The following is a 27,944-nucleotide window of genomic DNA, read 5'->3' as shown; positions in this document are numbered from 1 at the left end:
GGCCACGGCTGGTCACCTCCCCCTCGTGTGTTGCAGGGACCGGCAGCAATGCCTGTTACATGGAAGAAATGAAGAACGTCGAGATGCTGGAGGGGAATGAGGGGCGCATGTGTATCAACATGGAGTGGGGTGCCTTTGGGGACAACGGATGTCTGGATGACATCAGAACGGTCTATGACAGGCTGGTGGACGAATATTCTCTGAACGCTGGGAAGCAAAGGTAACTCTGCTTGGTGGCAGAGGACACATGGGGGGCCAGGATGGTGAGGGTGGAAGGCTGTGGTCTGCCTGTTGAAATAGAAGAAGCTTCTAGTAGGAGTGGAGTCTGGACACAGGCTTAGAGACTAGTCCCTCAGATTCTCTCCTGACCTTTGCTTTTGGCTCAAGGAGAGCAGAGAACCAGGAGGATGGCCCCCCCCCCCCCGCCCCCACCATGGTACACGTGGGCCCAGGTGGGTGTCCTGGCCAGGTGCTGCCTCTGCCCAGGAGTCTGCCCAGAGGACAGGGTGGCAGCAGCCACACTGCTTCCCTCAGTGACCATGTTCATTCTGGAACATTCTGGTCTTTCCACTGCTCTAGATGTTTCTTCCCCATCAGATTAATAGAAGCCTCTTGGTCAGCACGTTTTTGTTTTGTTTGGCGGAAGTAAAACGCACTTGACCTGCAGTTGTCAGAGGACACGGTGAGTTAGGATGTGGCCAGGGGGCTTCTGTTCATTGTCCCCTAGCCCCCTGCATCGCCTCTTGGCAGTTTGGAGCCTGGGTCCGATGCCCTGCCTGAGATGTCATTGTCCTCCCTACGGACAGACCAAGGACTCCTTATCTGGGGCTCCCAGGACTCAGGCCATCCTCTGCTGTCGCCAGGATGGGTTGGTCCAAGCTGTGTCCCCAGGAGCAGGAAGAAGCACTGGGGCGGGGGGGGGGGGGCGGGGACAGCACCTCCCAAACGAGACTTGTCCCCCAGCCACTTTCAGGATCTTCGCCTTTTCCAGATACACCCACGCTGTTATTTACTCAATGGTTTCTTTAAGTCAGCTTCTATTTTTTACTTAAATTTAAGGAAGGAGAACGAGCGGGAAACCAGGATTATTGTAAACAGGTGATATTCGTTAAATGAATATAGCAAAGACGAGCGTCACTCGATTCTAGCTCCTGTTCCCCACTGTAGGCTCTAAATGAGGACACCCTGGGTGGGCAGGGCGGTGACAGGCGGTGGAGGGGTTAGAGCCCCATCGGCACCGCACTGAGCTGGTGTTCTTAATGGTGTGAGAAGGACGGGAGGGGAACTGATGACGATAGCGCCATCTCATGGTTTGTTTTCCTTTGGAGCCCCTGAAATCCTCTGGAGGGCCCAGTGGACTCTTCCCAGCTTGGGGACACTGGGACTTGAGCACGCGAGGGCAGGAGACAGAAGCCCCAGGAACAGGTTGCCCTCAGGAGCATGGCAGCCGCCTCAACCCTCCAGGCTGGGTGGCTTCCTCCCTGTGCTGAGGGCTTGACCAGCACTCTGGGCTTTTTCAAAACCTTCCAGAAATTTAGTGAGAACTTTCCCCTCATTGTCTTCTTGTCCCTTTAAGACTCAGACTGGTTGTTTGCTTATTCTGCAGATAATTTATTGAGCACTTGACTGAGAGCACTGGATTTGTGCTAGACCCTGGGCCCCAAAACTGAGCGGGACACGGGTTCTGGCCTCTCGGGGCTTCTGCGGCAGGGCCAAGAGAGGCAGTGTCCCTGTGTGCCTTTTGACGGGAAGGGAGGATGTGTGGGAGCCTGAGAGAGGCAGATAGAACCTGGTCGGGGGGGAGGGGAGAACAGGCCTCTTGGAGGAGAGTTTGGAGCTGAGAGCCGGAGCGGGGTTCTGCCAGACAGAGGCAGGAGGGAGATGGTTCAGCAGTTAGACAGGAGCCCTGCTGATTTCGGTTCCGAGCCTGGGGAGGGTTGAGGCCCCCTCGGCCCTTCCTGGCCTCCCTCTGCCTCCGCTGAGCACAGGGTTGGGTGTGTGGGCTGGTGATGCTCCGGGAGGGGCAGGAAAGCACCCGAGGCTGCTGGAAGACCAGAGGCAGCCCCTAGACAGCAGTCCCTGCTCGTGTTTCAGGTACGAGAAGATGATTAGCGGTATGTACCTGGGGGAGATTGTCCGCAACATCCTGATCGACTTCACCAAGAAGGGCTTCCTCTTCCGAGGGCAGATCTCTGAGACACTCAAGACCCGGGGCATCTTTCAGACCAAATATCTCTCCCAAATTGAGAGGTGAGCGATGGGGGGCGTCCCCGCTGTTAGAGGCCCACATCGCTGGGCCTGGGGTGGGTGGGGCCGGGGGGTTGTGATGAGCGTGGAGGCCCCTCACAGGACGTTTTGTCATGTGTAAGGACTTCCTCCTCCCTCTGGAGTAGTAGACCCTGAGCAGCTACATAATGAAACCCTATAATTTTATTATTAACGATTTTCCTTTTCCTCACTCGGAGCATTATGTATGTTTATTGGAAGTCAGGCGAATAAGCTGCTGGACCCCGTGTCGGGGTGAAGCTCCTCACAGATACTTGTGTCGAGGGCGCTGAGCCCAGTAGAGCCAAGAGCCACAGGTCTGGTCCCGCCCTCGTTCACCTGAAAGGCAGCCTGGGACCCGGACTCTTGCTCACATGGGAAGTGTGCCCCATGGCGGGTCGCGTCCTCCTATGTTCTTTTGTGCACAGACTGCCCCCTCCCTGCCTCTGCCCTCGTCCCTGGTGGCAGGTGCAGGGCACTCTGCATAAGCAAAACCCACCTTGTCCTTAGACTGGTCACAGAAGCTGGGGTACCTGGCCGGCTCAGCGCACAGCTCTTGATCTCAGGGTTGTGAGTTCGAGCCCCGTGCTGGGTATAGAGGTCACTTTAAAAAATTAACTTAAAAAATAAATAATAAAACTAAACAAGTAAATGTTTTGGAGGAAGGAAGCCCTCACAGCCCTCCTCATGCTAAGTACAGTGGTTTGCGGCTGGTCCCCTGGTGCGGGCTCCTAGGCCGCTCTGTGGGGCCCTGCGTCATCCAGCCTTCTGGCTTTCGTCCACCGCAGTGACCGATTAGCGCTGCTCCAGGTCCGGGCCATTCTCCAGCAGCTGGGCCTGAACAGCACCTGCGACGACAGTATCCTGGTCAAGACTGTGTGCGGGGTGGTGTCCAAGAGGGCCGCGCAGCTGTGTGGGGCGGGCATGGCTGCCGTGGTGGATAAGATCCGTGAGAACAGAGGGCTGGACCACCTCAACGTGACTGTGGGTGTGGACGGAACGCTCTACAAGCTTCACCCGCAGTGAGTGGGGCCTCTGCTTGGGTGGTCGGGGCATCCTGCGCTGCTGAGGTCCCTTGATGGGTTATGGGCCCCCAGGATGTGAGCCCCCCACCCCTGCCCCACGGGACAATTCCTCACCAGGACACAGCCGACCCAAGGCTGTGCATTCAGGGACCGGGCCTTGTCTGGTAGCAGCTGATGAGCGGCTCTGAAGCTTGTTTTTTTTTTTTTTTTTAAGATTTTATTTATTTATTTGACAGACAGAGATCACAAATAGGCAGAGAGGCAGGCAGAGGGGGAGGGGGAAGCAGGCTCCCCGCTGAGCAGAGAGCCTGATGCGGGGCTTGATCCCAGGACCCTGGGATCACGACCTGAGCTGAAGGCAGAGGCTTAACCCACTGAGCCACCCAGGCGCCGTGAGTGGCTCCGAAGTTTAACGGAGATCCTTGGAGAGGAGTGGCTCTGCTTGGTTCAGCTTACACTGGTGGCATAGATCTCCCTCTCCCCACTCCTCCTGTGACCCCCTCAGGTCAGGCAGAGTCCGAGGGGAGGGTGGGTGTGGCCTTACCCATCGGCCTGGGTAGCTGCAGCCTGGCAGGAGGCTGAGTTTGGTAAGCGGGGAGAGGCAGTGGGGATGGAGGGAAGAGGACACCTTGTCTTGTTCACCTGCTAGATCAGTTTCTCAAGAGGCTTGCAGGGCAGAAGTGGGGTGGGGAGGTGCCTCCTTATGGTCAAGATTCTGAGACTCTGTGCTCGGCCCCGCCTGCTCTTTGATCATCCACATATCCCAAAGCTTGGCTCTTCTGAATGGAGTGACCCTACTATTGTCTAAACTGCGGTGCTTTTGCCAGTGAAGAGACTACCGCTACTAACTACACTGGGACCGTCGCTGTAATCGGGGCCATAATGTCACTCTCCTTAAAAGCAGCCTCACCCAAACCAACGTGGGCATATGCTGCTTAGCTCGTGGCCATGGCTGGGGAGGGAGCCAACTGCTCTGTCTTCCCCTCCACCTTCACAGTTGTCCTCTGTGTCCCCTGGGGCAGCACACCGGTGGGGCTTAGAGCTAGGTTTTAGAGCCATACGCTCTTGGCTGTGATCCCCACACCATCATTTGGAAGCCATGCTAAAGTGCCCCACGGCCAGGTGTCCTTGTCCTCATGGCCGATGGCCACGGGCAGGGCTGGAAGGTAGTATTGTGTTGGGGGGAGGCCCTCACAGGGCTCTGACAGCGGGCAGGCGGGCTCACCCCTGAGAGCTCCATTGTCTGAGCTGCTTCAGCCTGGCCATGTCTTACTGCCCAAACACAGTGTGGGAACCCAGAGTCACCTGTCATTGAGGGTCTCTGTCACCGGGGGCCTGCCGCTCTTGGCCTTGGAGGCCAGGTGTTAGGCCATGGACAGTGATGGGCTGGGGACCTCGAGGGGCCGCAGCTGAACTGACCTGGTGCTGGGCCACACCCAGGCGCTGGCACCCTTCTCTGTATCCTATTCCCCGGAGGCCTTGGGCTTGGGGGATGGCTGTGTCTGAGCTCGTTATTCCTGGCCTGGCCCTGATGAGCCTTCTGGTCACTTCTGTTTGGATTCTCAGCTGCTCCTCCCTGCCGGAAACTGAGGTGGTAGGATCAGGGCAGATCCAGTGTCCCCCAAACCCTTCTCAGGAAGCCCCTCCCATCTCGGTTGTCCCCTGTCATTAGGGTCCTGAGGCATCCTCGTGTGGGCCCGGCGTCTCTACGCATCTTCTCCACTTACCCTCCTCTGTGTGTTTTCTCTCTCAGCTTCTCCAGAATCATGTACCAAACCGTGAAGGAACTGTCACCAAAATGTAATGTGTCCTTCCTCCTGTCCGAAGACGGGAGCGGCAAGGGGGCTGCCCTCATCACGGCAGTGGGTGTCCGGCTCCGGGAAGAAACGAGCAGCTAAGGGTCCCAGTCCCCCGGCCTGCTGCCCCTCCGGCACGTCTCTCTTCGGGCGGCCACCCCTGTCCCTCCCAGTGAGCTGGGCCGGGAGCCGCCGGCGCCAGAGCCCGCCATCGCCGCGGCGGGGAGGGGACGCAAGCCAACTAAGGCGCATAACGTAGGGTACAAAATAGAGCGTGTGCTATTGATAATCTCTCCCCACTCCGGCCCCCTCCTCACCCGCCCTGCCACTCTGCATGATCCGATTTCAGCCCGGTCGTCCGCTCCCCACGTGTGAAGTTTAGTGGCGCCCATTTCCGGTTTCTGCATTCGTCTGACAGAGTTATTTATTGGCCCAAGATGAAAAGTCACGCCATCTGACAGGCCTTCTCGGCCTCCGCAGCCCGTCCTTGGGGACTCATCCCCTGTGTGAAATGTATTCTCACCAGCAGACACTGCCGGGACTCCTCCTCCCAGGGGCATCTGAGCGGCTTCCTCCCGTCCCAGCCCCCACTGCTGTCTGGCGTCCCGAGGTTTCCATCGAGACGTGTCCATGCCACTGAATCGTATGTCCGTGGAACTGGTCAGAGCCACGTTGTGACAGTCTTGCCTTCTGTCTGTCTTGGGGGTGGGAGGGGAGGTGGGCAGTTCTGCGGGAAAGTGTCTTGTCTCCATTTGGGTAAAAGGAACGAAACCAACAAACAGTGCCCTCATTGGAATTCCCCATTGCTTTTGTGAGCCATGTTGTATGACCTAGTAAACTTTGTACCAATTCAAAGACCCTGAGTGATGCTTGCTTGCTGGAGGGGGGGAGGCCATGCGGGATGCCAAGAAAACTGAGCCCTGGGGATCCTGGGTTGGGTGGGGGGGAGAGTGCTTCAGCCCCCGGCCTTCGCTGAGTACTGTAACTTCTCTGTTCTCTGCAGAGTGTCACCAAACTAGCGTCTGCCCTTGTTTTCTGGCCCCCGCCTGGCCAGTTCCCTGCTGTAGTTCCCGGGTCCCACCCCCGCACCTTTAAGAAGGTAAAGTGGTGGGAGGCCTCTGGGCTCCCAGGGGCTGTTTGGGTTTAATGAGAGGAGAGTGGGCACTGGCTATCCCCAGGTAGACCCCACCCTTCATCACCTTCTGCCAACTCCCAAGGGACCAGAGGGTGTAGACCCCCGCTCTAAGGCGGATGAAGTCTCAGGCAGCCCAGGGAGCAGGTTGTTTGCACTGTCCTCCTCTCCCCTTCGAATGAATCCCTTCTGTAGGAAACCGTGCCTCCCCTGACCCTTTCGTCCCTCTCCCACCTTAACCTTGAGGCTGCCATTCCACCCCACAGCCTGCCAGTGGATCCCACATCAGCCCACTTCCCATGCCCTGTGCGGTTTAAGGCCAGAGTCCCTTTATTGGGCACCGTGATCTCTGTGGAGGGCGCACCTAGCATTAAACTCTCTTGCTGTGCATTTACAGTGTCACGTGGTTCTTCTGGAGGGGCAATGGGGCGTGCGGGGTGAGGCGGCAAGTGGGGAGAAGTGTGTCTTTGGGGTGCACCGGGCCAGGCCTGGAGCTCTGCTGGAGTCGCTTCCTGCCCACCACCTTCTTGCTGCTGGAGTGAGGGTGACCGCTGCTGCTTGAGCCCTGGAGGCACCCGTGTAGCACGGCTGGCTTGGTGGGGATAAAATTCACGCCTGCTGGTTCTTCAGCACTCCACGCTAGTTTACAGGCCTCGCTTCAGTCTTCCTCACAGCATCCCTGTGAGGCAGTTTTGCCCCTGGGAGTAGAAGAGGCAGAGGGTCAGAGTGACTTGTCCAAGGCAACACAGCCAAGGCTCCTTGGACTCTTTATCCACCATCTACACTGAGCTGGGTCTGAGTTCAGATGCCGACACAGAGAAGCCCCAGGTCGACTCACAGCTTTCCAAAATAAGCCGCTCCCTCCCCGTGTCTTTGGCCTGATAATAAATCAGTATCATGGCTGGGTGCTGTCCACAGCGGTGTTTGGTTTAACCAAGAGTTATACAAATGTGAGCCAAATGTAACAAATCTGGAAGTCTCACGGATTTGGATTTCTGGTGTGTTTGGAAGGATCCGGAAGATCTGGCAACAGTAGGTGCCCGTTACCTCATGACAACCTTTGTCCAGAGCTGGTCAGCTGCTGTCCCCTTTAGATGCAAATGCCCTCCACTTCGCACCGGTCCCTGTTACCCCAGCGCTGGAAGTCACTCCTTGAGTTGTATGCCCCAGGAAGGCATCTGAGCTTGTGACTCCTGGATTAGATAACTGTTCGCTCACACTGTCTTCCTGGACTGTCACTGGCTGATAGGAAGCCCCATCAGAGAGGGGGCTGGGCCCTCTTAGAGTTCTCATCTACTTGCCGCGCTCCTGGCCCCATCTTGTTTTTCCGCTGATGTACTGGAGGCTGGAGCATGGGTCAGACTTTCAGATCTGGACCTCTCCACTGGCTACTTCTCCAAGGGTGCCAGGGACAAGCCTTCAGGGTTCAGTAGGTACCCCATCTTGGGGACCCCTGGCCTGCCCATTGGTAGCCTGAGAGGGGGCAGTATCCCCAGTCATGAAAAAAGTCTCTTTAGTGTGACACCGGTTGGCCCTCATAGAAAGGGATGGAGTATGGGTCAGCTCAATCTTATCCTCCTCAATTGGTGTGACCCACGGGCAGCAGCGGAAAGCAAGCCGGAATCCAGAGCGAAACCTAGGAGACAGGGGGTCACCTTGAGCAGAGGGGTGAGGGGGACAGTCTGGGAACTCCCCCCACCTCCAGGAGCCGATCTCCCCTCCAGAGGGAAGTCGTCCTCTCACCCCTGTCTGTCATTGTTCACTGTTCCTGAGTGGATTTGAGTTTTGGAAACGCCCAGAAAGAATCTGGAGCTAAATCTAGTGAGTGAAGCGGGTGATTAAGCCTAATTAGACCGTTTGTTATCACAGACAGAAAGAAACCAAATACAACTTAAAGAAATAACAGATTTTCTTGTTTGACTTGTTCCTTGGCTTCTAAAGGAGTATTCTAGAGGCTCAAGAAGTTTGGGCTTTGGCCGTGTTGGGCAGAGTAAGGATGCTCTCCCAAAGGGGCTGCTTTGAGGGAAATCATGCACAGGGAACGACTACATTTTGGTATATTTGCTTAAAAAGTAGCTCTCCCCATGGCTGGACTAAAGGTAAATTAGAAGGGGAGGCAGATGGCAGTGGAGGAAATGGCCTGGGAGAAACAACACTGGCTTGTCAGAGAGGAGCAGAGATCAATGGGACCCTGGGTGACAGCCACTTGACTGTTCCCAGGGGACAGAGGTTGCCTGTTTCAGAAGAGCAGCCCTGACTTTGGTTCCTCACCTTGCAGCTCTACAAGATTCCATGGTGCGGCCCAACAAATGCCTCTCTTGTGGGTGCTTCATGGCCTCTGCTGTCCCCTCTGCTGGATACCTTTCCCCACACAGCTGCAGGGCCCACTCAATCCTCATCTGTGCTCAAAAGAATCCTCAAGAAGACCAACCCTGGCCATGCTATAAAAGTGCTCCCCCTGTACCCCCTCCACCCCCCAGCACCTCCTGTCCTCCCATCCCCAGCTCTGGTGTTCCTTTTTTTCTGTAGAACTTATGCCTAATGCACTATGTGGTTCATCCACTTGGTGGATTCTGGAATTATTTCACAAATGTCTAGAGGCTGGGGACTTGCTCAGACACTCAGGGACTGTGTCACTGGGTAATGGGAGAGAGCCTATGCACAGACAGGGATTGCCAGTTCCTGGGTCCAAGTTCTCCTAGAAACTACATCAACAGAAAGGCGTGATGTGGGGTCGAGGTTACAGGCCTTGGAGATCCATGGAATCCTGGTTCCACTGCTTGCCGTATGAGTTTAGGAGTGTTCCTTTCTGGGGCTCAGTTTCCTCAACTGTAAAAAAGGATAACACCTCCCTTCCTCCTATCATCTTCTTCTTACCTCTCAGGAGACGATGGAAGGTTCTAGCACCCATTAAACACAAAAAAAAACCACCAAAAATCACAATTCTCTCACTTCCTCCTGGCCTGGCCCAGGTGGCTGGAATGTCTGGGCAACAAAGATCCTAACAGCATCATGAGTGGCCTGGACATATGGGCGGGCGGGTGATCAAAGGCTTGAACACAGAGGCCCACGGTCAACCTTATCCACATGGCTGTCTTGTAGAGACCAGGACTGTGTCCACCTCTCATCTCCTCTAACCTGACCCCCCTTTGGGTTTCCTGAAGGCTTCCACCTCTCCAGGTGCCCCAGAGCAAATGCCAGCCCCTCTGGGGGAATGCTGATTCTCCAGAAGTATGGGGCTGGGACAACCAGGTATGTCTGAGGAGTGACAGCTTGGTTCCTTCTTCCCTGACGGTCTCTGCCAAGGTCACACTCCTCAGCTGTCCCAGAAATCCCCCTGGCAGCAGGAAATGCCCTCTGATCTCCCCAGGGAGCAACCTGCTCCCTCACCAGTCTTGGCCCAGAGCCCCCCCAGTGAGTGCTTCATACTGCTGGGGCTGGTGCAGGTCACCTGGCTCAAGGAAACGTCTCATTGTGGAAAGCTCTTGGATATGTCAGGACAGAGGAAGTCCCGCCCCCCCTTTACCAGGCTCATTCCTTTCTCCCTGTCTGTCCTATGGCCTCTCTTTGACCCTGCTCCTCCCTCCATCTCTCTGTCCCTCCCTTCTCTCTTCTCCTGGCCCCAGATGTAGGCCCTGAAGAGAGGGCAGGAGCAGATGGATGGTGATTACTGTGGCCTGGGCAACAGGACAAGGCTTTGGGGAGGTGGAGGGGGCTTGAGCTGGGCCCCGACGGGAGTGAGGATTGTGCTGTGGGCTCAGTATGAGGACAGCAACCCCATGCGGGGGTGGAGGGCACAGGCTCACACTGTGCCAGGGAGCCCAGCTGGGGCCAGGCCCTGGGTCCCTGAGGACCGAGGAGAGGAGGGCTGGGATGAGGGCTCACCTGTGGTTGAGGCAACAGTAAATGATGGGATTGTACATGGTGGAGCTCATGGCCAGCCAGAAGAGTGCCAGGTACACCTGCTGGATGAACTTGTGGTAGTAGATGTCCTCTTGGAAGCTGCCCAGGATGAAGTAGAAGTGGTAGGGAAGCCAGCAGATAGCAAACGTCACCACCACCAGCACCATGGTCTTCACGAACTGGGCCGGGAGAGGCTCAGGTCACACCTCAGCCTGGAAGCAGCACCCCCTCCAACCTCCAAGAGTGGCGGCAGGACGCCCCTCATCCCTGGGAAGCCCTCGGTCTCCTGGAGCATTCACGGTCTTGACCCCTGGGCCCTACACCTCTGCCCGCACTGCTGTTCTTTCTTTCACATCCTTACTCCTTAAAGCCCAGCTTGGGGCCGCCTCATCTAGCTGGTGTCCTAGACCCCTCAGAGCAGCTCCCCTCCCTGCAGAGTGGGTGAGCTCCTAATCCAATCCTTGGGGGATCCCCTATGCCAGCTATGGTTCTCAGGTGCCCCTCCCTCTGTCTGTCATAGCCCTTCTAGTCGGGCATCCCAGGCTCTGCCCAGGAGCCAGCTCCCTGACCTTTCCCCTCTCAAGCCTGGTCTCTGCAGGCCCTCTGGAGCATGGCCCAGTACTCCATGACGAATGGAGGGCAAGTCGGTGATGGCAAGTGGAGACCAGCTCATCATGAAGAGGGACACTCAGATGGTGTCCCATGTCTGCCTACTTCCCTGAATTGCCTTATGAAAAATGCCCAGTAGCAGACGTGAAGCCAAGACGGGAACCTCATACTTGAGATTAACCATTACCTCCCCTGGACTCCTAACAGGAAGGGCACGGCAAAGATAAGCTTCCCCGAGAAGAGAGTAGAGGAGGTCTGAATCATAGAATGCTCTATCGAGACCCTTGGAGGGCCCCAATGGCCGGCAGGAGGGAGGACACTGGCACTTGGGTTGGAAATCGAAGGCAGACTGCGTGCAGCTGGACTCCACGGATGGGAGGTGTGCATTCCAGCATTTGAGAATTCTCTTGTGATTCTATACGGAAGCCTCCCGGAGTTCCGTGGGGCTTCTTAAATTCAACATTCCAATTACGCAACATGTCTAAGATTTTGAGATTCAATCATTCTAAGATTCTTGAGAGTACCTGCAATTCTGTGGGGCTTTAGGATTCTCAAAACATTCTGGGGGAGTTCCTCCAATTTCGCATTTGGCCAAGGGCCAAAGTGTGTCCTCCTGGGAAGAACTAACTCAGGCTCTGGCGGGGGCTTGGCACTGGGAGAAGTGGGGTGGATCCTGTCCTCAACGGCACTGCCATAGGGGCGGGCTCCGAGCCCGGACGGGCGGTGCCCTGAGGCGGGCCCCGGACTGACCCCGCCCCCCCGCCGAGCCCCGCCCCCGGCGTGCACCTTTCTCTTGGCCCGCAGGTGGCGCAGGCCGGCGCCGTGCATTTGGTGCCTGGGAACCTCGCGTCTCCAGAGCTTGAGGCCGATGACACTGTAGGCGAGGAGCATAACCACGAGAGGCAGCACATAGATGAGGACGATCACCGTGAGGTGGTACCTGGAGGGAAAGGCAAGGGCCTGGGCACGAGGCGGCCAGGGAGCGACTTCGGCATCCGCCAGCACTCAGTTTCCCTGTCCCCGAGCGCGCCCCTGAGCCAACCCTGGCCGGCCACACAGGGCCACCTCCCAAGGCCTTGATTTAACATAAAGGGGGGTGGGCAACACTGGCTAGCATATATGCCCAAAGAGGGCTTCGCCTGCTGCAAAAGGGACACCGGCTTTATCTGTGTGATCCTCCAGGTGATAGACAAATACTACCGAAAAGGGAAATAAATAGGAATGAAAAAATTAACCAAATAGTACATTTGTTTAACATTTAAAATGCCATTAAACACAAAGGAGGAAGTAAAATTACTAATTCCCTTCTCACCAATCTTAACAATTTGGAATATTTTCTTCCCAAGTCATATGTGTGTATGGATCTATGTACATATGCATTAGATAGACTCTATATGCAATATATAGATAGCTGCGTCTGCCTGGACAGGTAGATTTTCTGGAGCTGATACAGTTCCCTTCCCCGCCGATATCCTTATCAGGGAACAGGCCAGGGGCAAGAGTACCACGAGGTACAGGATATGGGTCCTCTCTTCCTGCCCATCAGCATTTGGTTGGGAACACAGCTCACGTCTGCAGGCTTTCTCTCACACCACCTCAGAGCAAGTGGCCCAGATCACACTGACAGTCATTCATCTAGTCCCTGCGGAGGACACCTTGGGCTGTGTGGAGCAGTTTCGTTTCCTTTTGGAAAGACAGTATAAAGGAGATGTGTGCTGCCCATTCGGGTTTCTGAGAAATGCTGCAGCGGGGACACCTTGTGAATGGGCCTGAGACCTGCGGCCCTGTCACATGGCCTTTTTCTAGGAGGGCTGAAGTGTTCCCAAGGCCCCATGATCAGTGTGCCAGACTTGCTGGGCCCCTTTTCCAGAGGAGCTGCCACTCAGAGGGAGGGGAGCAGGGGGCTCCAGCAAATGCCTTCCTTAAAGCCTGGGTTGAGAATTCTGTTTGCTTGCTCTTTGGGCATGTATGCTAATTACAAAAGGCTTGTGGGCAGGGGTGCTCCTAGATGTCCAGATCCTCATCTAGTCTGGCTGTGGAGCAGGTAAGGGCAGGGAAGGGCAGTGAATGCCAGACCTCCCTCACTTTACCTTCATTGTAAGGTCACAGAGTGTCTGAGCTAGATAGACCTTGAGGATCAGCAGGGCCACCTGCCTCAGTGTCCGGAGTGGGGAACTGAGGCTCAGAGAGGTGCAGAGTGTCTGTGACATATGAAACACCTCCAGAGATTTAATCAACACTCAAAGGATTTCCCTACCACTGAAGGCCAGCTCTGTGAAGTCAGAACTGAGTTCTTGTTCAGGCTCTCACTTCAAAGTGTGACTTCAGGGTGTGCCCGGGTGACTCAGTTGGTTAAGCGGCAGCCTTTGGCTCCGATCATGATCTCTGGGTCCTGGGATACAGACCCCACTGGGCTTCTCGCTCAGTGGAGAGGGTGCTTCTCTCCTGCCTATAGCTCTCACTGCTTGTGCTTTCTCTCTCCACCCCCCTCTATCTCTCTGTCAAATAAATAAAAATCTTTATTTAAAAAAAAAAAGTGTGACCTCAGGCAAGTCTGACCTGTCCCTCGGTCTCAGTTTCCCCATTTGCAAAACGAGGAGGTAATCACTAAGATCCTTTCCAAGTATGAGTGACATTCTTTCCTTGGGACACTGTTCAGGACAGAAATTCACTCTGGGCCAGGTTCCTACGCAGAAATGAGCACCAAGGAGTCCTGGGGATCATCTGGGGTCTGCCACAAATCAGGACTGCCTCCTCTCAGAGCCTGGGCTTTTTGTATTTTGATTTTGGGGGGTCTATGTGCGTTTTCCTGGACAGGGCATTTGTAATTTCATCAGATGCCTGCACACCCAGGATGGGAGCCTGTGAGGATGCAGCCCCCCATCTAAATCTCAGAAGTGCCTCCAAGAAAAACAAATAACACATTCACACACCTAAAACCAGGCTTTCCCCATACCCTCGCAGAATTCAAGGTAACACCAACGTATTGCCTTCCTAGCTCAACGTCTGCCCTCCTGTTTTCCCTTGGTGCCTGAATCAGGGTTGGAACTCACCATTCCCGCAGAACTGGTGCGGGGTCCCCAGCGTTATTACCGATCCCCCTCTCACCGAGAAAAGCCTGTATTAAGGTGGAGAAACACTGCCCCCCAGCGGTCAGCCACAAAATACTCTGCTCTCCACCCCTCCCCGAGCCTTCCCTACAAGGCCACTAGCCTTGGAGCGACTAGACCTTCGGAGCAGGGTGGGGTGCAGAGAGAGGGCAGAGACCTGGCAGGGCCCGCCCTCGAAACTCATCAGTCCCCAGAAACGGGCTTCTCCGGCTTCTTCCGTAGCACTGAAGGCCACACAGCAAGGCCCTCTTCTGGCCGGTGCTCGGGGCAGACGGAGCCGGTATCGGCGGGTGGCTGTGAGGGGGACGTTGGGGGAGGGGTGTTCAAGGAGGCGGGGCTGGGGGCGGGGCCTGTGTTGTTGCGGTGACCTGGCCGCATGGCGCCCGCAGGGGCACATCCTCCGGCCTCTGGCGGCTGGGCCTCTGTTGGGCGAAATCGGCCACCTCCAGGTTCGCTCTCATTTGTCCCCTGCTTAAACTACCGCATACTGGGTGCCCGTTCCGGGCCAGGCGCGGTGCTAACGGCTCAGCGGCCTGGCTCTCGCCTGCTCGCAGCAGCCCCCAGCGAGTGCTCTTAGGAATCCCCACGTAAGGGGTGGGGGGGTCGCAAAGTGACTACGAAGGGTCCTCCAGCCAGCAGGAGACAGAGCAGGACTCCCAACGACTGCCTCCCAGACCTCAACCAATTCTTCACCCTCTGCTAATCGACCTAGCCACGCGCCTGGGCATCCGGAAGCCAGAATGTAGCAAACCGAGGCTCAGAGAGGAAAGGACTTACCCAGGGTCGCTTGGTGGCCAGCCCAGGTCTGAGTTCTTCTGCCTGGTCCTCAGCGGGAGACAGGCACCAGGCAGCTTCCAGAAAACACCTGCCCTTTCTTTCCGCCTCAATACGGTGACCCTCTGTGGCCCGAGCATGTACAGTGCCCTCCCACAAACACACCCCCTACACACATTTCCACACACCTGTGAGCACACCCACTTCCACGGACATGCTTCTGGACCCTCTCTCACACACGCGCACACACACACGTGGGTGCATCCTGGCCGCTCAGTAGCGCCATATGCATACCCTCACCTAAGGACGTCCCTGTCCCTATCTGAGTGGCAGGGTGGCACAGAAGTGGGGCAGGGGCCTAAAATGGCTCTGCCCAGACTGAAGCCCTCGCAGCACCACCTTCCAGCTGTGGGACCGTGGGCATATTACTTGGTTTCTAATGCTTCGTTTTACTCATCTGAAAAATGGGAATCATAAGATCTGCGTGCCGCATAGTGTTAGGAGAATTGATCGGCTTCGTGTGTGTAAAGCCTGACTCTCAGGAAGGGCTAAGTGTCACTTGGTGTACATATGGACTCACATAATCCCAAACACCCTCAAAAACGCACGTGCACCCTCAAGTGCATATGCAAAAGCACGTATGTTCTCAAGCCTATGCACCTGCACACACACATGCACACAGACGTGTACACACACAAACACACACACACTCATGCTCCCCACCCCCCAGGCCTTACAAAAGGAGCGTCTTGCTGCCGTTGTCCTCTGGCCAGACCACGACACACTTGGTGGCGCCCCGGTCCATGAGGATGGTGGAGTAGAAGCACTGGGGGAAGGCGAGGGCCAGGGCCAGGAGCCAGATGCCGGCGATCACCGCTCTGGTGCCCAGGGCCGAGAGCCGTGGCTGGAAGGGGTGGACAATGGCCACATACCTATGAGCAGAGGGCTGTGTGAGCTATGGGCGTCCTCCCATCAAAGCAATCCCCATCCCCTTCTCCACGACTCTGTAGCCCCACTCCCCTCCACCCCCCACCGCTGCTGGGGACTTGCAGAGAGCTACCCAGGCTGGTGACTGTCCCACAGCCCTAGTGCCCGAAACCCCAGCCCTGGTCCACCTCACTGCCTCCCTCTGACATGAGAGAGTGGTGTGGCCATGCTGGAAGTCCTCTCAGGACATTTGTCTGAAGTTCAGCCTGGCTGAGCTGCTTGGCCCTATGCCAGCCCTGCTTGTGCTCAGAGACCTCAGCAGAAGCGAACAGTCTCCTGGACAAAGCCCAAACCAGCACCGCCCGGCTTTCTATGGTGGTGGACATGCTCTCTGTATGCCCGGTCCTGTGCAGAAGCCACTAACCACACGTGGCTATGAACCCTAGAAGCGTGACTAATAAAACTGAAGAACTGAGTTTTAAATGTTCATTAATTTAAATGTAAATAGGCACATATTGCTCTAGTTACATATTAGACAGAGCAGGTCCAAACCTTCAAACTCAGCATTCAAGGCCCTCTGCACATGGCCAATGCACTTTCCAGCCCCCTGTCATTGCTTCCAGCACCTTCCTTGGCTCTCTCTGGTTAGGGAATAGCCCTGCCTGTGGGACCTTTGGGGGGAGGAGTGGCATTTCTTCCCCCTCAGCCTGGAATTTCTCCTTCCATTCTGGATTCATTAAAGTCCAAGTGAAAGGCCACCTCTTCCAAGAAGTCGGCCAGAAGCAGTTTGTCTCCTCAGCCCCTGCCTCTCTCCGGGGGAACCTGCAGGGATCTGGGCTGCTGTATGGCACCCTGCTGCCTGGTGGCCGAGAATCTCAGGCAAGGGGTGGTCTCTCCCTTTCTTGCACCAGGAGACTGAGACTTGGAGAAGAGGAAGAACGAGATTGGAAGAGGCAGCACTGGCTCTGAACTGAGTTGCGTGGCTTGCCTCCGCCCCCAGGACCTCTGAAGCCACTGTAGGAATGTCCTGTAGTCTCGTGGGGCTGAGGCCTCATGGGTCGGGACCCCAACCAGGGATGGAGAGCTGGGGTAGCCGCCTGCTTCCCAGGTCAAAGGACCCGAAGAGCTCTATCCATCAACGACCCAGGACACCACCTGTGCCCCCATACGGCTTTAGTCACCGCCTCGGAAGAGGGAGGCTTTGGGGTTAGGTTGGGGCTCTCTTTGTGTCATGGACCTGTTGGCCATCCAATAAGGCCCATGGGCCCTCCACAGATTACGGTTTTTACAGGAATAAATTACACGAGATTAGAGAGACAACCAGCTAGCTTAAAATACAGTTATCCAAACATGAAATAAGGGTGCCTGGGTGGCTCAGTCAGTTAAGCATCTGACTCCTGGCTCAGTTCATGATCTCAGGGTCGTGAGATCAAGACCCGTGTTGGGCTCTGCGCTCAGTGCGGAGTCTGCTTCAGATTCTCTCTCCCTCTCCTTTCCTCACTCTCTCTCTCTGTTTCTCAAATAAATAGAATCTTTACATATATATAAAATAGATTTGGGGCATAGCAAAATGCACACTTCTTTATCAACCCACTAAACAACAAGATCTAGCAGGAGGTCTGGAACCCATGGTAATTTTTAAGTAGTGATGGTTGTTGGCAATACTTGGAAATTTCTGCACAGCAGAGGTAGCTCTGATTTCTTCTGGTGACATTGTCCCAGGCACTGCTGGGGTCCCAGCAAAATGTGGTGTGCTGCCTCTGTTTATAATGGTGATTTTTAACTCCCAGAGAAGCTCTCAACCCCTGGGATTTGTGTGCACAGTTCGTGGTCATGGGTAAGGCGCGTCTGGGCTAGATGATTGTTGACCTTCTCCCCGAGACGTTGACCTTCTCCCCGAGACACTGACCTTCTCCCACTACTGTGGCTGGGCTTGGGGCCAGCTCCAGACCTCGGCAGCCCTGGACCCTGGCTGAGGGTCTCAGCAGGGCAAGAGGAGAGGCCATTTTCCTCAGTGGCCCCCTCCCCACAGGTAAGGCAGGTGACTAGTGGGTCAACTTGGGGCTTGGGCTCCCTCGTTGTTCTAGGAGGTGGGATGGGAAGGAGGAGAGCTTTTCTTCTTACCCTGCTGGTGCAGGGGCAGGTCTGGGACTTTGGATTCATACTGATCTAAATCTGAATCCTGGCTAAGCTACATTCCAACAGTAGAATCTTAAACAAACTACCTGAGCCCTCTCGAGCTTCTCTTTCCTCTTCTGTAAAGTGGGCAGACAGTCATTTGTGCACCTGCGGTTGGTGTGGAAGGGCAGCGAGATGTTTGAGAAAGGCTTGCAGACTGGTGGGGATTAGGGTGTGAACGCATGGTTAGTCCCATGTATTTATTCCCTTTAAATCCACCAGAAGTGACTTTCGTCCTGGATGACGCCTGGGCCTTCCTCTCTGGGATTGATCCAAACCTTGAGACGAGGCCAGGACAATCGGATGTCCTTGCCCTGCACAGGGCAGTTCACATCCTGGTGTTTGGGGCACAAGAGGAGCACTGAGTCCGTGCGCCCTGAGCTTTTCCACGCTGTCTCTTTGAGGATAGACCTCCTTGGCACTCCTCATGCACACTGGGCACGATCCTGCCATGGACCTTTGTTGCTGCCGTGCCCGCCCCCTGGAATGTTCTTTCCCCACAGCTAATGAGGCTCACTCTCTCTCTCCCCTCCTCCTTCCATCTTTGCTCCAAACCTACCCCATAGAAGGGCCAATTCCACACCCCGTCTGGCCCTACGGCCTGCCCCCAGTCCAACACCCAGCCTGGCCTCTCGGGGCCCCTTGCCCTTCCCTGATATCTTCCCACAGCACTCATGACCTCAAAATACAACGTACCATTTCTTCATGCACTTATTGTTTAAATCCTTACCAGGCAGGTGTCTTTATCTGTTCATTTCCCCAATGCCCAGAACAGGATCTGTACACAGTGGGCATGGAACGTGGGAATGAAGAAATGAACGGATGCGTTCTCACTCTTGCCACCCCGATCTCTGAACACCGTCCTCTCTCGTCTGGATGATTACCCAGCAGCCTCCTGCCTGGTTTCCTGGCTCCCATCCCACCCTCTCCAGTCCGTATGCCCCCCACTGCCCCACACACCCCTTTAAAATGGAAGTTCCACGAGGCCTGATTTCCAGGACTATTTTTCCCACCGGTATATATCCCCCAGTGCCTGAAACAGAGGGAACACTCCAGTATTTGTCAAGTGAATGAAAAGGAAATATTAGTGGACTTGCAGAAATGTCCAGGGGGACTGAGGTGCTGCTGGTGGGGCGAGGGGTTGAGGTCGGGTGAGGGGCGTGCCTTTACTGAGAACAGAGAGCTTTGGGTTCTGGGCCCCTGGCCCTGTGCCCGACTTGCTGGCAATCCTACTTGTCTTGATCCTCAGTTGTCCCAGTTACAAACACAGAAGTGTGGCCCACACAAACAGTTTTCACACTTCTCTTTTCATTTTTAATTGATAGAAATCCATTTCTCCAATTTAGGAAAACTCCATAGAAAAACAGCCCAGGGCAGAGAAGCCAGCCATTATGTGTTGTAGGGCCACATGTGGGGGGGGGGATGGAAACTAGGGGGGATAATGGGGGACAGTGGGGCTGATGCTGCCTCAAACCATCCTGACAAGGGGTCTGTGTCTCTGAGGGTCCCAGGCCCGTCCCATCTCCTACACGCACCTGGTGTCTTTCTGTGTCCCTGTTCATTTGCTGTCAGTCTCATCCAGACTCCCACAGGGTCAAACAGTCCCCTTCTGAGTCCAAACTGTGCCCTGCCGGCCCCAGCCAGCTCCAGAAGGACTGTACATGGTCCACGGATCCCTCAGCCCCCTGAGAACAGCATCAGGAGAAAACTGGACCCATTATAATTATACGGTAACTGTATGTAATATTCAATTCCCCCATATCATCTACCTAGGAATAGGAAATCAATATAAACAATTTCCTTGTAATGAAAGACACCAAAAAAAAGATCAGCTCCAGAGAAGAACATTCCAGAAGGTCCCTAAACACAGCCGCTCTCTCCCTATGGCCTCAAACAACCGTCCAGTACTAGGTTCTTCTTATGTCTAACCTTAGCTTTGCCTGCCTTTGTTCCACAGTCTCCCGTCTTCCAGAGGCATCCTCTTGGATCACAGTGTGGCTGGGAGGCAATTCCCTGAACTCTTCCCTTAACTTGCTGTGTGACTGCAGGCACGTCATCAGCCCTGTCTGAGCCCCAACCAAGTGAGACCCTTTCACCCAGCTCCCCCACGGCCCCCTCTTGCCTGTCAGCGGCGATAGCGGTCATGGAGTAGATGCTGACGAACATAGCCATGATGGGGAAGAGGTTCTGGAAGTAGCAGAAGGCACGGCCAAAGTACCAGATGTTGTGGCTGGCGTAGACGAAATTAAAGGGGGCGTTGAAGGTGGCCATGCATAGGTCAGCCAGGGCCAGGTTGACAATGAAGTAATTGGTGACTGTGCGCATTCTCTGATGGGCCAGGATGATCCAGATGACTGTGGCATTGCCCGTCACAGCCACCAACACCAGGGCCAGGTAGGCGGTGGCCCACAGTGCCAGCTGCCAGCTGGGCATGGAGAAGGCTGTGACGCCCGTGGTGTTGTTCTCAAGGCTAGACGAGATGTTGGCGTCAGTCACAATGACATGGGCCCCCATGGCTGCCTCTGGGTCTGGGACAAGTGGCCTGCTTCCTTGCTCCTCCTGGGCCCTGGTGCCCTGCCCGGATGTGCTACGGAAGAGAAATCCTCTTGGCTGCGGGAGTATGTGGGGGAGAGAGGAGTTGGTGCAAAGCCAGGCACTCGGGGAGATAGGGGTCACTCCCAAGCCTCAAGTGAAGATGAGCTGGGCTGAGCAGAGCATCAGGTCCAGAGCCATTCACCCTTCAGACTCCCATGTCCTGGCCGGACTTCTCAGACATCCCATGGAAATCTAGAATCCAAGACACAGTTTCAGAGTAGGGAACATCCTTGTCAATCATCAATCAACCACTTTCCTGCAGAAACGAAGGACAGATTCCAAGAGGGGATGTTCCCAGCCCAGCTCACTCAGTAAGTGGGTGACAAACCAGGACTCCAACCCAGGCCCCTCCATTCTGGAAACGTTGTGGATCAGATGAGCACACGGCGGCAGCCTTTGGATTCCACGGGTCAACAGTGCAGCGGGCTTTGCTCCAGGCTTTGGGGAGCAGGCTGGCCTGCGGTCTGGGACATGCTCACCATTCTGCTAACTGCCAGCCCTCGGAGACACGGCCTTCCCTGCTGCTCTCCCTGGTGCGGAGGTGCCGAGGGCCTTGGCAGGGGTTCAGCTCTAGCTCCCGCCCCTCGTCCCACCCCCTGCTTGGATGGCCCAGCCTTGACTCTCGAGAAAAGATTTAGGACTGGGTGCCAGAGCAGGGAGAGACCCAGGGGAAAGAGGGGACGGCAGGGGTGGGGGCTGGCAGGGAGGCACCGTCCTGGGGTGTGGGGGTGCGTGTTTACACACTCGGCCAGCCCAGGCCGGGGGCTGCATCTAGAAAGTGATCAGGAGCACATGTTGGGAGCCAGGCTGGGGCTGAGACTCCCTGCGTGACTCCGGGCAAGCCTCTTAAGGTTACCGAACTTCGCGACTTTGTCATCTGAACAGAGATAGGACACATCGGGACACATCTCACGGTGTGTTTGTGAGCTTTAAATGAGATAACATACACCGAGCCTAGTTAACATGGGGGCTGGTGCGGAAAAAGCATGACAGGGAGCTGTAGCCCCAGAGGGGACCCAGGAGATGGCTCCGGGTTGCGCAGGTGGGAGAGGACAGAACTCAGAGTGCTTCTGGCAAGTTCCTGGGACAAGGAGGGGGCTCGCTGCCTCTTCTGTGAATCCCAGAAAGGCCAGAGGGCTGCGCGGGCATCTGGTCTTGGTGATCCTCTCTGTGCCTGGAGGGGAGGGGGTGGGAGTGGGGGACCACGTGATGCTGGCACGTGATGCTGCCAAGTGACACTGTCACATGATGCTGCCACGTGACGCTGTGTCTGAGCCACTGTGGGTGGCTGACGTGTGGAAGTGCACACACCCTGACATGCACACCTGTGCACACCTGTGGGGGTGCGGTCCCTGAAGGTGGGGGGCAGTCTCAGCAGGCCAGGGTGCGGCCTCCATGACAGCAGAGGGGGGCTCTCAGTCACCAGCAGGAGTGGCCCCGTGGGGCTGCTGCGCCCAGCGTGTGTGGTCTTGGGGGATCCAGCCTTGCCCCTTGAGGGTCCCTGCTCCTCGGGTGGGCAACTGCGCTGTGGGGCCCTCCCAGCGCCGGCTCCCGACACACGTGACTTCAGCCCCAGCCAGGCCAGGGGGCAGAGGCCTGTTCCCTCTCTGGAGCTGGCCACCCACCTCCAGACATCTATCCCCTCTGGATGGGCCTTTGCTCTCTCTGGCGATGACAGCAGCACCCACTCAGTTTGTGGGCTTGTTTCTGTCTCCTTTGTCTCTTTGCTGTTCTGTCTCTTGCTTCCCGGCAGCCAGAATTTGCTGATCCTCAGGGGCAAGCACAGTGCCGGACTGGGACCCTGACAGCGCATCACCAGGTCCAGAAGTCCCAAAATAGCACCTGGTCCCCCTCCCGTGACAGCCTGCCACCTTCCATGGATATGGACGGGGATTCGATTTTGGAGCTATTAAATCTAAGGGTTTTTCATTCGCCCCTAAATCTTGCAGCTTTGCACCTGTGTCCTTGTTTTCTCAGGGCTGACTCGCCAAGTCCATCGCTAGACAAGCGTCTGGAAGGTTAGGCTTTGTGTTCGTAGGAAAAGAACTCTAAGGTCCTTTAGCTCCTCTGGACACAGGAAGCCTCCAGTTTGCTCATGGAGGTTTGTGTACGGGAAGGACACATGGGGGGAAAGGCTGCCCATGGGTTCTGGCCGGTGGGCGGAGCTGATTCCGACTTTAGAGGCAGGGGGTTTAGAGGGTGTTAGAGAGCGCTTCGGGAGCCCCCCTGGGGAAGGCAGGGGAGGAAAGCCAGAGCGGGTGGAGGAGGAGCTAAGATGAGATTCGATCCCACCGGGTCGGTTGCTGTGAACTAGAGTGGCCCTTTAGCCTTGCCTTGTGAAGCACAAAGGTGGCCAGCCAGCCATCGCCGCCAGTAGGCTGCCCCAAGAAGGGGTGGGACCTTGGACAGGGCAGCTCTCTGCAGCCGAGGCAATGGCTGAAGCCAGTGACAGCTGACAGTCTATAGGTAGCGTGCCAGAGGCTCGCAGGGGATCTGGGACGCACAGGACCATGTCCCCCTGGTGGAGCAGCAGCCTCTCCCATGACACGGGGGCGTGTGATCGTGAGTGCTCCGTGGGCTTCATGTTGCCTGGCCCCAGGATGGGGGCTTGACGGCTAGAGGTGGGAAGGGAATTGCTTTCCAGGGGGTCTAGAGGAGAAGAAGGTGAGATGGACAGCTGCAGGGCTGAGGGAAGTGGAGGGAACAGAAAAGGGGATTCCAGGAAGCTATGTGGGCTGGGCACCCCGTCAGCGGTGTCTGAGAGATGTCACTGGAAGTCATCTGACCATGTCTTCAGCCTGGCGACTGTGCTGGGCTTTGGCCACTTGGTTATGGCTCCAGCGGGTCACACGCAGCACCGCAGGACACTAGTGCTCGGCCATGGAGGCAGCCTGGGTTCGCCTGGACCAGGCAGAAGGAGGACAGCAACGGCAAGACGGTGAGCTGCTGCTTCAGCTGAGTCAGTCCGGTCTGCAAGGCCCGCCTCACAAACCCTCCCTGCTCCAGAGCCAAAATATCCTTTCTTTTATGAAATAATGTGACGGCAGATGGCAGGTGTAAGGCTGGCTCTCCTTTTTCTCCAAAATTCCTTACTCATTGGAATAAAATCTTGGTGACCTCCACGGTTCCATTGGTTAAGTTTCTGATCTTCTTCTCGGTCCATGAAATTCAAAGAGGATCCCCAACCTAGTTCCTTATTGGGAGAAGAGGCTGGGAGCCCCGAGAGGAGAAGACCGGCCCCGGACCCCATTGCCTGGGAGGTGGGTTCCCAACCCTGATCGCCTCTGTCTGACACAGTCTCCACTGGCCTGCCTGCCTCCTCTCTTTCAAGGCCTGTGGTCAGCTCCTTGTCACATGGGTGGCCTGGATGGTGTCTTACGTCCAGTGTCTAGGAGAGGGTCCAGCATGTTATAGGGGCCCTGTAAGTGTTAGTTGAATGAAAATGATGAGTTACATTTAAAATATGACTCAGGGATGAGGGCTGAGGAATTCTTCCCATCTATCTATCATCAATATCTAGCATATACAGACAAGGTATGAAAGCCTTAAACCAATGGGATGAACTCTCATGTGGGCTTTGAGACAACTTGGAGTGGGTGGGACAGTGTAATATTTAGCAATTCGCACCAAGTGGGTGCTCCACAAACAGCAGGTGAATTAATGAAGGATGAATAGCAAAAAAAAAAGTTTAAAATATCACTGTGTTGGGGGTGAAGGGAGTAACGTTCTTATTTTCATAAGATCTAAAACTTCAAAAGGAAAGAACATGTCTTCGTAGCTCAGTGGGGACTTGGGAGGACATCGGGGTCTTCATAGGACTTATTCTTCATGGAGAGCTACCCTTTGTCCAGAAAGCAGAGGGGCCCAGGCTGGCCCCTGCAGGAGAGGATCTCTGTACCCGCTGCTCCCTGGCCCGTTCGTCGGTGGCCTGGAATCCGGGACTTCGTTGGGAGAGCCGGCCTGTGCCAAGAGCATGAGCTGGGGCTGACACTTTTTTTAAACACCGTGAATGTGCTGGGGCAGTGCCTTGTCCTGAAAGCCTGAAGTTTATCTAGCTGGGGAAGACAGGCTGCCAGTGTTTACATCTGCCCCGGTCCTGGCGTACACAGAGCTCAGAGGCTCTTAACACAAAACGGGGCCATCTGTCCACGTCAGGCTCCAGCAAAATCTGCCCATCTATGGCAGACGGAGGAGGAAGTCGGCAAGGCTCGTCCTAGGAGGGGACATCACAACACCCACCTGCTGGTGGGACAGCAGGATCATCCCAGAGGAAGCCTGGGTCTTACAGATGGGGTGTTGGCACGTGTGGCGGCAAGTGTGGGAGCAGAGATGAGGTGAGGAGAGGCTGGCAGAGGTCTCTCGATCAGGCAGGGGCTCACCAATGATCAGCCGATGGTTAGGAGAAAGGGTCATGTCTCTACCTTCATGAAGCTCCTGGCCAACCTGGGGAGCCAAGTCCCAGGGGAACCAGATAACTCACCCTACCCATCTGTTAAATGGGTGACGCCATGAACTTCAAGTTTCAGAAAACGGAAGGAGATGACTTTGGGGGGTGCAGGGAGTGAGGGGGTGCTGCCCCTTGAGTGGTCCTTGGACGTAATGAAGGTGAGGACATGGAATGAACCCCCATTTGGACAGAAAGGTCAGACTGGCCTGGCTGGAGTCGAGGGTTCGACAGAAAGGACTAGGAGATGGATTAAGCCTAAAACTCAGTTCACACAGCCAGGGGTGCCAGAAAGGTCCCATTTCCTCATTCTCTCATTCTCTAAAACCTCTCTGGCAGGGAAATCCAATTTTATTTCTTCTGGGGCCCCTGTCCCCCCTACCCTGGGGCTGTCTATAGTGCCAGGGCATCTGGGGTGCAGCCATTCATGCATATATGAATGTGGCCATTCATGCACACATGTCACTCTGGAGAGGCCTCTTCTTGTTTCTGCAGGGTCCTGGGGACTGTCACTTCTGAGACACACCTGTGACCTGAGAATTTGGGGCTTACCGGGGATCAGGTCCCGGTGACCCATCCTTGCGCCACGCCTCCCCACACTGGGTCACTCCTCCTGGGGCCCCGCCAGGGACAGAGATGGAATGCTCACTTCTCCTGGCCCCACAGTCCTCCCTCCTCCCCGTCTTCTTAAGGAAGTTCTGCTTCTGTAAGCACTTAGTCTCTCCTTCCAAACCTCACCATGCTTCTCACTCTTCCACGGCAACTTTGGCAAAGCCCAGAGCACCAGCCATCAAAGAGACCACTCTGCTTTCCCCAAGGGCCTGGAGACTCCAACCTTCAGCTCTTTCTAGGAAGTGAAAACCATATTGTCATTTCACCCTTCAAGTGTGGCAGAGAAAGGTAAGAAACACTAAAGCTAAGTTTCCATATGAAGATGATGGGAACATCCATCTCCGGCTCCAGAGATGAGGTGGGAGAGGAAGAGTGGAGGCCGCTGGGGAGAGCCTTGAATGTCCTTTCTGGGACATGTTCTCTGAAGTTACCCTACTGGTCCTTCAAGCATCCCTCAAGTGCTACTTTGTTGGGGAGAGAGACACCAGCATGTGCTTTCGGGGCCAAAGGGCCGTGTTTTTGTTTTGTTTAGTTTTAAAGATTTATTTATCTATTTTGGAGAGAGAGAGAGTGCATGCATGTGAGCAGGGGGAGGCGCAGAGGGAGGGAGAGAAGGGCAGACTCCCTGCTGAGCCCAGAGCCTGATGTGGGGCTTCACTCAAACTCGAGAGTCAGACTCTCATCCGACTGAGCCGTCCAGGCACCCTTCTCATGAAACACATTCACAGCACGTCTGATTCTGCGACAGGCGGGCTTGGGCCCTCCTGGTTTGGGCTCTCAGTGTTGCAACATGTCCCCTCCCTGACTCACCCCAGCACTGGGGAGCATAGCCTGACCCTGTGACCTCGTTGGCTCTCCTAGAAATGACAGCTGACTGGCCCGCAGGGTTTCAGCTGGGGTTACTCGCATTTAGTTTTGCAGAAATGATGTCACGAGGCTAAGGGATTCTGAAGATCCCCAACCAATGGAAAGCAGGGATGAATACAGATGTCATGTGTCTTCAACTCATGCTGGAATCCCATACTTTGTCATACTTTGTTATAAACTTTTTTTCAACTGGTCAAATATGTGCCTGGATCCACATGCCCTCTGTCCATCCTCACTGGGCCTAGGTCACCATTATCATTAGAGTTTCAACACTAGCCTCCCCATTACATACGGTCTTACCTGCTGGCCCCCTCCACTCCGTCTTCTACCCCAGCGATCTTTTAAAAACACAAATCTGACCATACTCCTCCTGTTGGAAACCCTTTGATGGCCCCCATTGCTCTTAAGGTAAAAGGAAATCACCCCACTCCTCTCCCAGGTACGACTGCTACCCTTCCTTCAGGACCATGTCCCCCTTGTTCCTTCCAGCCACAGGACCTCCCCGAGTGTTAGCTGTCACCTGGCTGCCCAGCAAATGACTACATTTCCAAGCCTCCCTTCCAAGCTAGATGTGGTCACATGATTAAGATCTGGCCATGGGATGTGGGCAGGGCCCGTATACGAGTATGTACCCACAACCTCAGCATGTAGGACGCCATCTTTAAAGAGGGAGCTGATTGCCTTTCGCTTCCACTCTCCCCTTCCTGCTGTCTGGGGATGACAAGGGCAGGAGCTGCCATCCTGAATCCGGAGAGGAGAGCCCCATATTGGAGGTGGCAAAGCCCGGGACCGTTATGTGAAAAAGACAAAGAAGCGGGGAAATGGACATTGGGGAGGGTATGTGCTATGATGAGTGCTGTGAAATGTGTAAACCTGGCGATTCACAGACCTGTACCCCTGGGGATAAAAATACATTATATGTTTATTCAAATAAAAAAAATTAAAAAAAGAAAAAGACAAAGAAAACAAAACAAAAAAATTTCTCTTATTTGAGGCACCATCCTTTGGGCTCTAGTATAGCCCTTACCCCTAAGTGATAGATTAGCCTTCAAGAACTTCCTGGATTCTCACCCAGGCTAGCTCTCTTTGTCCTATACTCTGACAGCTTTCCTAACTTTCCTTCTTGTTAACATCCCAATCCACCACACTTGTTCAAAGTGCGTTTTCCCTACAAAGCTGAAAAATCCATGAGGCCAGGAATTATGTCCGTCTTGATCATAGCCATAGTTCCCTACCCTCTATTGTAATTAGCACATAGCATATGCTCAATGGTATTTGCTGATTAAATACATGAATGATTGTACAAGTGAATGAACACATTGAAATAACTTGGATATAATATTAGGAATACTTTTTATTCTAAGAAATAGTGATTAAACAAATGAGGGCTTATTTTTATCACATGACCAGAAGTCCAGAGGTAGGTGATCTCTTGTTAAATAGCCTAATGATTTCAAAGCTCTTTGGAAATTTTAGAAAAAGATTTATTTACTTATTTTTAGAGGTGGGAGAAGCAGAAGGAGAAGGAGAGAGAGCATTTCCAGCAGACTCCCCACTGAGAGCCAGGCATGATGCAGGGCTGGATCCCATGACCCAGAGATCATGACCTGAGCCGAAATCGAGAGTTGGACACTCAACAAACTGAGCCACCCAGGTGCCCCACTCTTGGAGAATTTTTATTTTTCTTGGCCTTTGCCTCATGCCTGC

General features: G+C 54.9%; 2 protein-coding genes across 2 annotated transcripts in view; one reads left to right on the top strand and one right to left on the bottom strand.

The window, feature by feature from the left end:
* Window positions 1–6,607, top strand: part of HK1 (hexokinase 1) — a 63,113-nt gene extending 56,506 nt beyond the window's left edge. The window contains exons 15-18 of the mRNA XM_080823469.1: window positions 37–220; window positions 2,095–2,250; window positions 3,054–3,287; window positions 5,044–6,607. Of these exons, the coding sequence (XP_080679595.1) occupies window positions 37–220; window positions 2,095–2,250; window positions 3,054–3,287; window positions 5,044–5,188 (719 nt within the window). The 3' untranslated portion in view covers window positions 5,189–6,607. The remainder of the gene's footprint in view (window positions 1–36; window positions 221–2,094; window positions 2,251–3,053; window positions 3,288–5,043) is intronic.
* Window positions 6,608–7,637: 1,030 nt separating this feature from the next.
* TACR2 (tachykinin receptor 2) lies at window positions 7,638–20,233 on the bottom strand (the record flags this gene model as incomplete). Its single annotated transcript, XM_080822713.1, has 5 exons — window positions 7,638–7,854; window positions 10,104–10,300; window positions 11,517–11,670; window positions 15,352–15,546; window positions 19,842–20,233. 5 exons carry the CDS (start codon window positions 20,231–20,233, stop codon window positions 7,638–7,640), a joined length of 1,155 nt encoding a protein of 384 aa, XP_080678839.1.
* Between the last annotated feature and the right edge of the window lie 7,711 nt (window positions 20,234–27,944).

The sequence above is a fragment of the Martes martes genome (assembly GCF_963455335.1).
Source record: "Martes martes genome assembly, chromosome: 14".
NCBI classification, from domain to species: Eukaryota; Metazoa; Chordata; class Mammalia; order Carnivora; family Mustelidae; genus Martes; species Martes martes.
This window is presented reverse-complemented; position numbering and strand designations above follow the sequence as displayed.